Consider the following 10,622-nt stretch of genomic DNA (forward strand, 5'->3'; position numbering starts at 1 on the left):
GTCATTCTCATAGGGATTACATTACAGTCTGGTGTGAATGTCAAACTTCTTGCTTTCTATCTTATGTCAAAACAATTTGTGGAATTTTTCCAATGAGTTTTTCTTGCAGTGGCTAGTCGTGGAGGCGCGGTGTTGCACTGTTGCAAGTTCATGGAGCACACGGCTAGTCGTGAGATCCCTTCCTGCCCTTGGAGGGAATGTGTATTTTTCATGTTTTTTTGTTACCATCCCATAAAAAGGGCAAATCAAAACCAAAAACCATGTTTGATAATATGTTTTTTTTTTTTTTTTTTTTCCTCCTATAATAAAAAATGTTTTCATGTTTTTGAAGAAAAGAGGAAACATAAAAAAGGTGTTTCCTCTGTTTTCTCAATATAGCAGCCAAAATTTTTTAGCAGGATTCTTTTGGGGGCTCCGTAACAGTGTAACACAGACACTCTCTCTTCACGTTATCTCACTGTTCACTCATCTCTCCATGCAAATCTCGCTTCGAGGACTTGATTTGTTAATAATTTGTTTAACAAATTCTATTTCCAGGTCTGTTGTTAATATCTATGCATATATAATTTGTTTTATATTCTCTCTATGTGCATCTCTACTCCATAAATCTTGCTCTGTTTTTTTCTTTCCCTTTCTTTGATTTCTAGAACCGTTGTTGGTTTATTTAATTTGATTCTAGTGGAGGTTTTGTGCACGATTTTGTGGTTTCCTCGGTAATTTAAATGCTGAAATCGTTTGAGCGCTCACACTCTTCATCGTATGTGCATCCAAGTATAATTATGAAGGTAACATTAATAAGCATTGACACTCCATACAAATTAAATCTAACAGCCAGTGTTATCCTAGTTAGAATGGAGAACTCGAAGTCTTCAAAGCGAAATGGTGATGTGTAGATTGAGACAAACAATAGCGATGATGAAAACGTGAAAGAATGGATGGTTGAGAAGAATGGGGAAACCTGTTTCTTGATTTAAACCTCCTGGAAGTGTGAGGACCACGGCGAAGGCAACAGTGGCGACAAACACACTAAGCCATGAGCTGCTTTCTATTAAGAATTGCACCCATTCTATAGATTTCTTGCGAAGATCTTCCTTATTCTTAACAAATGCTTCTTTAGCAGTCTTCCCTTCACGGTTGCGACACAAACTTAAATCCACGGAACATGATGAGCAAAGTTCGTTTACACGCTGCATCTACACGTGTACACAATCACAAACTTCATGTTGGGAAACGTGCAAGTTTTAAAAACTTTTCGAGGGATTTTAATACATAGATCTTGATTCATCACATAGAGATAAGTTTTATGCAAAAATAAAACATGATGTATCATTCAATTAACAGATTGAATACTTACATCAAAGGTCTGAGTAAACCTTTAAAATTTTCCTCTAAAGTGAATGTTCTCACTTATTGTAGATTCCTTAGCAAAATGCCTTCTCCTTGGATCTCCATCTTCTTGGTAATTGTTTTGCCTTTAGGAATCACTCATAAGCCTCCATGAATGACCTTGGAAAACTAGGCTTGTGGGAGCCTCCATTAGATGAGAACACTAACCCTAATTTTCTAGAAAGAGAAAATTTATTCCTTTTTCCTTCTCATTAAAATCACCCCTAAAAATATACATAGACCATGTATATTTATAGGCAACATAAAGATAAAGAAAAGGAAACTACAAATCCTTCTCAGTCTCTAATTCACATGTCTCAAATCTAATATGATTCCAATATCAAGTTGGACTATGAGTGAGAATCCATTGGGCCTATTATTTTATTGGCTACAATGAATTAATAATTGGCCCGGTCCATGGACCCAATTCAATTAATTCATAAATTAATTTCTACTCCACTAAAAGAAATTAATTGAACTCCAATTAAATAATAAATAACCTCTAAGTCAATATTGCACTTTGACCCCTCTATGCATAATTAGTTATCGGATAAATAAAGCCATCAATCCGACTACTTAATTAATATATTTATTTTGGTACCATTGATTATTTCTGGCTTGATCACAATAAAACATTTGTTTGACAAAAATAATAATTTAATAAATAAATATATAATAAATTATTTTGTCTAAAACCACACGAAGGCCTTCAAATTTACTTTGTGATCAACCATAATCAATACAAAATAAATACAAGTAGCAATGATGCAAATATTGAAAATATAACCCTTTAACTATTAATCACATAACTACCCAAAGTGTCGGTCTAAGGATCCCGAAGTATCCGCCGAACAAATCAAAGTATTTATTAATTAATAAAAGAGTCTATAATTTTCTCATACTTAAGAGTTAAATGCCATGACGGTGATAGGGAGCAATTGCATATGACGGCTCTCACAATATATCTCAACCTAACGCGGATCCAGTTCAAGTCTTAATTAATTATGAGTCCATCCATTATTACCGACTATGAACAATTTATGATTACTATTTATATACATATATTGATCGCCATCACATACATATATAAATATCTCTTGTAATCAAATGGACACTATCAATTCCATAATGAATTGAAACATAATACATTAAATTCACCAATTGTATAAAACATAAATATTTCAGAAACGTCAGGAACATATGTCACTTTAATCCAAACAGGAATTTGCTATGCCAAGGCATATAAATCCCAACAGCTCCCACTTGCCCTCATAGCCAATTCAAATTGCACCTAACTCCAATGTTATCCAGATGATGATCAAAATTATTGATCAATGACACCTTTGATAATGGATCAACAAAGTTGTGTTCCAATGCAATGTTCTAGCTACAAGTACATGTTCTTGCCGGACAATATCATGTAGAACATGATACTTCCTCTCAGTGTATCTTGTTCCTCTATAGAACCTTGGGTCATTGGTTTGTACTACTTCTGCACTATTGTCACAACATAGCTCAATAGGCAGGTTGGTATACTCCACAACCTCTAAATCAGTGAGATCAAACCAATAGGCTTCATTTGCCGCCTTTAAGGTTGCAATATATTCCACCTGCAGATTTAAGTCAGCAGTTGAAATCTGCTTAACAATCTACCAACTGATTTCCCTTCCATTAAGTGAACATACACTAAGTCATGAACCTCATAGTATCTACTTACTAGAGAGAGCAATCCATATCAATAAAGCAAGAACTCATTCTTTGAGTTATGCATACCAAACCTGGTCAAAACTTTATCAATGTAGGATTATTAAGATAAACCTATTTTCCTTTTAACTTAATCTTGCAAAAGCTTGATCCTAGGAATATAGCTTACATCTTGAAAATCCTTCATTTAAAAGTAATTGAACAACTACCTCTTTATTGATGACAAAACTTCCACATCATTCTAAATGAGTAGGATGTCACCAATATATATAGAATCAGAAAAATAATGACATTCCCTTGCACACTCATAATTTATTCACTAAGAAATCTTCTAGTATCTTTTTGTAGATTAACTTGCCTTCCACAGGTATCACCCTACTAGAAAGTTCTACAAGATCCCAGAATTTATTAGAATACATAGATTCCAACTCTGATTTCATAGTAACTCGCCAAAACGATCTTTATCCATATCGGTTCACGCTTCCGTGTAGCTTACTAGGTCTAACTCATGTTTAACAGGGATGTCTATAACGGTCTCACCTAAAAACATGATTCTGTCGGATTGGATAATTATACTCCCACTACATCAATGTACCGATGAAGGAATCTGTGTACTAGATGATGCTGACGCATCAATAGGGAATTCATCTATAATTCTAAATCTTTATACTAAGTGTGTTCATATGTGGTACATCTGGTACTCATACCATATTCTCTAACACTATGCTACTAGGTATGTGATTCATAATATGATTCTCTTATAGATAAACAGTGAGTATAAACAATCAACTTTTATCATTGAGATCATAAAATAATCTGTCCTAGTGACTTTTAGAGTAGCTATCAAATCTATCATGCGTATGATCTGTTTCCAACTTTCTTATCCATATCAAACGCACATGTGCAAGACTACCCCATATGTGCATGTGATTCAAAGTAAGATTTAGTCAAAAACACAGCTCAACGGTATCCTTGAGACAGACTAAGATGGAATACAGTTCATAATGCGCATCGATGTCATTAACGCTAAACTCTTACATGAAAGAGATAATGTGGCATAACTAATCATAGATTTAACCATATTAAGTGGAACTTTGTTATTCCTATTTGACACCTAAATGCATTTAGCGTCAATTGCGAAAAACTGGTACACAACACCCTCATTGACCATATAGTCTTAGCACCATCCCAAGAAATACTCATATCCTCAATCAGATCAAAGTGTCTTGATAAGTTTACCTAATATGTGCTCCATATCAGTCTTAACCTTCTCAGAATATACCAAGAGTTTAAGACTTGTGTTGCATCAGATAACCTTATCCAAAATGTGAGTAATCTTGCTTGGATGTTCATAAGACCACACGTGTCAGTGTGTACCAACTCCAATTGTCCTTTATGTCTATTTCATCTGGCTGATTAAGCCCTTAGAGTTATCTATCCTTCAAAACAGGGTTCACAAGTTTGGTTTAGGCTCTTCTGCCTCACTAGGTAATTAACCTTCTTTGACCAATCCTTGAATCTCATTTTGACTGATTACAACCCAAAAACGGACACTAAAAATACAATGAGTCAGGAATAACAATTTTTCTCTTAACATTCAATCTAGAAGATGCAACATTAGTTTCTACATCCTGCAAATCTTAAGAGTTTGTGATTATAGTATATTAACCATTTTTCAATGCACCAGAAGCAATCGCATATCTATTCAATTTTATAAAACCAGTTTTACAAAATAACAACACAGTTTTTATAAACCACAAGTGAAACAAGAATAAGACAGCGTCTAACTTCTGTGCATAAAAATAGTTCTCTAATACTAATATCCTCATACTCTCTAATTTCAGATGTAATACTCCCACTGACTTAGCTACAACCTTGACATCAGGTCAAGTACAAAATATATTCCATATCATCGAGGCTTCTGGATTCCTGAAATCCTTGCAACGAATTGCAAAAATGTTTAGTGGCTCCAGAATCTAACCATCAGGAATTAATAGATACAACCACATAACATGGCTCAATGATTATATATATATTTTCCTATGCCACGTCATTACTTAGACAGTTCGTCCTTTAGTGTCTTTGTTAGCAGCAAAAGAAATAATTTAATTTGCCCTCAACATATACTGCCTTATTCCTTTTAAATATTTGGATACCCATGTTTTGTGCTAGCCTAGTCCTAGTATCACCCTTCTTCTTTGCTTTGCCCTTCCACTTGGGCCTAGAAGAAGATGGTATAGACTAGGTTAGATTGATAGGAATGCCTATACTTTTGATTATCCCTTCATTTGTTACCAATTCTATAAGAATATCAGCGAGTGTGAACTCAAACTGATTCTTTATTTAGTTTACTCTGAAAGAACCGAACGAGTTTGGTAACAAGGCAATAATCATGTCAACTTGAAACTTACCACCCAAGTCAGCCCTATTGATCTCCAGCTAATTTTTAAATAATAAACAATCATTTTCCAAAATTCGATTTCATACTGGAATTCCTTAGGCTATCTTGATGTTATGTAAATTTGACACAGTACTCAGACATATCCTCTATCTAATCTCACCAAAACATCTCATTAAATATCCTAAAGTAAAGGAATTAGGTATAAGAGTATTAAATACATTTCGTACCCTTACGTTGTGAATAAAATATCTAAGTTCATTTTCCAGTCATTATAAATGAGGTCCAAATACATTGAATATGCAAGCAAGCAGATAAACTGGATTAGACATAATTAATCTGAATATAAATGCATTCATACAATATGCAAGGTGAATTATTAATACTGTCATGCATATTTAAAATCAAAATGAGTTTGTTAATCACATAATATAATAAATCTCAATCGCACAAGAGATCATTATCATTATTGGTGAACAATCCCTTTTAATTAATGCGGGTCCCTCAACTCTGTAGCATAATAAATCAACCAATCAATATGTCAATAACTTATCCTGTTAGAGGAGTTCATTATTTTTATTGTTGAGATTCATTTACTATTAGGCAAGCACTTCCATTAAAATAGTATGTGGATCCTTTAACCACTGCATAAAAAATCGGATAACCAATACGCCAATAACTTATTCGGTTGGCGAAGTTCATTATTACTACTGGCGGACAAATCCCATTATCTCCATATCTCTTAAGACAATGCCTTGTCTATCTATATGAAATGATTCCCAATTATGTTTAGCCTTTCGAAAATAACTTAGTGTAGACCACTCCGTTGGGGAGCTAACACTATTAATTTTAGATTGAGTGTATAACGTTATTAATGCTCTAATGAAAATAAAACATTAAATATCTTGTCATTATTATCTAGACTCTTTAAATCATGCGTAGGGCCTTATTTTTAAAAATCTAATTACAATGAACATTTAATATTTTTATTTTCATGAGACAACCATTCTTGTAATATTAAGACTCTTCAAATCATGTGTGAGGCCTTATTTTTGAAGATCTAATTACAATGGTTTTAATAACGAAGGCCATGGGGCAATGTATAAAAATCCCCGCTCCCACTCAATTTTTAATCATTAATAATTAGGGTTTTGAATTTATTCATTTACATGATATAATGCATGCAAAACGTCTTGATTTTAATCCAATTAAATTTAGAAAATATTTGGACATTTAAATGATTCACTAATGTTTAATTTGAAGCACACTTTAAAAAATAATTTACAAAAATAATTTTTCGTTTCCCAATAAGTGTTCTCAAATTAATTAATAATCAAATCCAATTAATTTTCATAATTTAATTAATATAAATCAAGTCATTTAATTAAATATCATGGATCCAATGCATGAATAATAATTAATCAACAATTATCTATTCCATGCATCACATAAATAAATAAATGACAGATAAAGCAAATAAAACGGCCAATGGAATCAGCTTTTAACATTTATGTGCTCTAATTATTGCGCGAAGGTCCTTCATCAGCTTGCAAACACCTGTAGGAGACAAGAACGTGCCTGGAGAAGCAAAACGGCGCTTGGAACGCACCTGGAAGGACTTACACGAGCTAGCACACACCCCTGAAAGGTCCCAGCGCGTGTCATGCGCTTACACGCGCTGGAGTGTTAATGCTGTGTGTGCCACGCGCTGGCATGTGCGCGTGGAAGGTTGCCAGCGCGTTTCACGTGCTGGCACGCGCCAGATCTGCCTGGCTTTGTAAGCGCGTGAGCTTCACGCGCGTTTCCATTTGTGGTGCATTGCGCATCATGTTGCTGCACCTCACTGTATCATCTTCAGCCGCATGATCTGCATCCAACGGTCCCTTGCTGCGGTTGCACCAAATGATGGTGCACCGCGAAACATGGGATTACCATCCTACATTCCGATGTTCCTGTCACTGCCGGCGGCGCTCCGGTCACCGGAATTTCGCCAGAAAACCACCGAAAATAATAATAAAAATCCAAAAAAAATTAAATTTAGGCCCTAAAAAATCCAGAAAAATTCAGAAAAATTTCTAAAAAATCCCAGAAAATTCCTGAAGCCTAATTTAACCCTCATGGACCGTTTTGAAGCTTACATAGCATCCTTTGATGAAGATTACATGGCTTTAAATAAATTTACAATTTGAAATACAATGGAAAAAATTAAATTACATCATTGAACTTCCAAACGGATAAATCAAAACCTTAATTACATTCATCCAAAGATAAAATTACATTCTAATAACCTATAAGCTTCATCCATGGCCCAAACATTCATCAACATTCATCCAATCACAAATATACACACATCATGATCATATAAAAATATATACATATGCATATATAAATTTGGATCCATGAATGATGATTTTCATAAAATCATGATCTCTAGTAATGAATCAAACCATGCTCTGATACCACTGTTGGGAAACGTGCAAGTTTTAAAAACTTTTCGAGGGATTTTAATACATAGATCTTGATTCATCACATAGAGACAAGTTTTATACAAAAATAAAACATGATGTATCATTCAATTAACAGATTAAATACTTACATCAAAGGTCTAAGTAAACCTTTAAAACTTTCCTCTAAAGTGAATATTCTCACTTATTGTAGATCCCTTAGCAAAATGTCTTCTCCTTGGATCTTCATCTTCTTGGTAATTGTTTTGTCTTTAGGAATCACTCATAAGCCTCCATGAATGACCTTGGAAAACTAGGCTTGTGGGAGCCTCCATTAGATGAGAACACTAACCCTAATTTTCTAGAGAGAGAAAATTTATTTCTTTTTCCTTCTCATAAAAATCACCCCCAAAAATATACATAAACCATGTATATTTATAGGCAACATAAAGATAAAGAAAAGGAAACTACAAATCCTTCTCAGTCTCTAATTCACATGTCTCAGATCTAATATGATTTCAATATCAAGTTGGGCTATGAGTGAGAATCCATTTGGCCTATTATTTTATTGGCTACAATGAATTAATAATTGGCCCGGTCCATGGACCCAATTCAATTAATTCATAAATTAATTTCTACCCCACTAAAAAAAATTAATTGAACTCCAATTAAATAATAAATAACCTCTAAGTCAATATTGCACTTTGACCCCTCTATGCATAATTAGTTATCGGATAAATAAAACCATCAATCCGACTACTTAATTAATATATTTATTTTGGTACCATTGATTATTTCTGGCTCGATCACAATAAAACATTTGTTTGACAAAAATAATAATTTAATAAATAAATATATAATAAATCATTTTGTCTAAAACCACACGAAGGCCTTCGAATTTACTTTGTGATCAACCATAACCAATACAAAATAAATACAAGTAGCAATGATATAAATATTGAAAATATAACCCTCTAACTATTAATCACACAACTACCCAAAGTGTCGGTCTAAGGATCCCGAAGTATCCGCCGAACAAATCAAAATATTTATTAATTAATAAAAGAGTCTATAATTTTCTCATACTTAAGAGTTAAATGCCACGACGGTAATAGGAAGCAATTGCATACGACGGCTCTCGCAATATATCTCAACCTAACGCGGATCCAGTTCAAGTCTTAATTAATTATGAGTCCATCCATTATTACCAACTATGAACAATTTATGATTACTATTTATATACATGTATTGATCGCCATCACATACATATATAAATATCTCCTGTAATCAAATGGACACTATCAATTCCATAATGAATTGAAACATAATACATTGAATTCACCAATTGTATAAAACATAAATATTTCAGAAACGTCAGGAACATATGTCACTTTAATCTAAACAGGAATTTGCTATGCCAGGGCATATAAATCCCAACACTTCAATCAATCAAAAATATACGGAGAATTAAATCCCTCAATTCCAAGAATTAAAAGTGAAACGTTGAGAGTTCAAGTTCCAATAGAGTAATAAGAGGAGCTTGTGGACTCACAACAGTGTAGTTATATGGATCCCTTGCCCTTCTCGCATTTAGAAAGGAGTGGGTTTGTGTATGTGCCCAAATCAATATATGACAATGTAGAAGTGTCCCTATCTATATCAATATATGTATATGTATATATATATATATATATATATAGAGAGAGAGAGAGAAGGGACTTACCTTAAACAATATCAAATCTTCATGCAATTGGACCATGGGGTTTCCCTGTATTATTTTGAATATAGAGTCTTCTCCAACCATATGTAGAATGTTATTCAAATCTTTGTCTCTCTGCACAACAAGCCTCCTCCATGGAATTCCCACGTGGTGCAACACATCAAAGACCCATAGTTGGCGGTGCTTGATCGCTATATGTAAAATGGTAGACCCATTGCCATCAACACCCTCAACTGCCTGAGGGTACACTTTGAGTATCAACTCAACAATATCCACGCAGCCAGCTTTAATTGCCAAAAATAATGGTGTTTCTGTATTGCTTTTCTCCCCATCATTCTCTACAGTAATATTGGAATCTTGTGATGATGATGATGATATTGATTGCCCTCCATTGTTTCGAGTCTCACTCAGCGGAGCTTCTAAAGGATAAGCATTCTTGCATGATGTATTATCTTTTTCTACTAAGAAGCTGGCAAGTTTCTTAGCTGATTCATATTTTTGCATTTCCTTCCCCGTCTCTAACAAATGCACTCTCCAAACCAATGCATCTTCATTTCCAACAAATCAAACTCAGAAATACATGAAAAAGAGTAATGCTTGGGTCCTGCCTTATCAAGACAAGAATCGTCCTCCAAGCTGACTTGCCTAATAAGGATTTGCCACATCTCCATTCCATTAAAAAATATAAAACAAGGGTTATTGTGACAAATTTTTGTAATTTTTTATTTTTCAATTTTTATTTTATTTTTCTTATTTAACCTAAACCTAAACTAAACTAAAAATAAAATAATCATGAAAATTAACTAAAACCTATTAAAAAAAAAATTAAAGCACAAACAAAGATTAAAAACTAGAAATAAAAACAAAACTATGGTACAACACACAAATGTTAAGTTTAACGTCGATAGTTCGACAACATGCTAAGTTTAACGTCGATAGCTCGACGAAAACTGGCTTCTTTAGTCCAAGT

The 10,622-nt window shown here is 33.7% G+C and overlaps 1 protein-coding gene across 1 annotated transcript; it reads right to left on the reverse strand.

Moving 5' to 3' along the window:
- Nucleotides 1–869: 869 nt before the first annotated feature.
- Nucleotides 870–10,156, reverse strand: LOC132309594 (ankyrin repeat-containing protein ITN1-like). Its single transcript, XM_059807885.1, has 2 exons — nucleotides 9,656–10,156; nucleotides 870–1,193 (listed from the first exon to the last, which is right to left on the reverse strand). The coding sequence occupies exons 1-2, from the start codon at nucleotides 10,154–10,156 to the stop codon at nucleotides 870–872; spliced, it is 825 nt and encodes a 274-aa protein (XP_059663868.1).
- Between the last annotated feature and the right edge of the window lie 466 nt (nucleotides 10,157–10,622).

The sequence above is a fragment of the Cornus florida genome, unplaced genomic scaffold (assembly GCF_030987335.1).
Source record: "Cornus florida cultivar Cherokee Brave unplaced genomic scaffold, ASM3098733v1 CherokeeBrave_3.0.0_Hap2_Chr05, whole genome shotgun sequence".
NCBI lineage: Eukaryota > Viridiplantae > Streptophyta > Magnoliopsida > Cornales > Cornaceae > Cornus > Cornus florida.

Bases quoted from the DNA above. Each gene is read 5' to 3' on its own strand.
- LOC132309594 (XM_059807885.1), bottom strand. From the start codon at position 10,156: ATGCAAAAATATGAATCAGCTAAGAAACTTGCCAGCTTCTTAGTAGAA. The intron at 1,194-9,655 runs GTAAGTCCCTTC...GTACACGTGTAG, and splicing joins AAGATTTGATATTGTTTAAG to ATGCAGCGTGTAAACGAACT.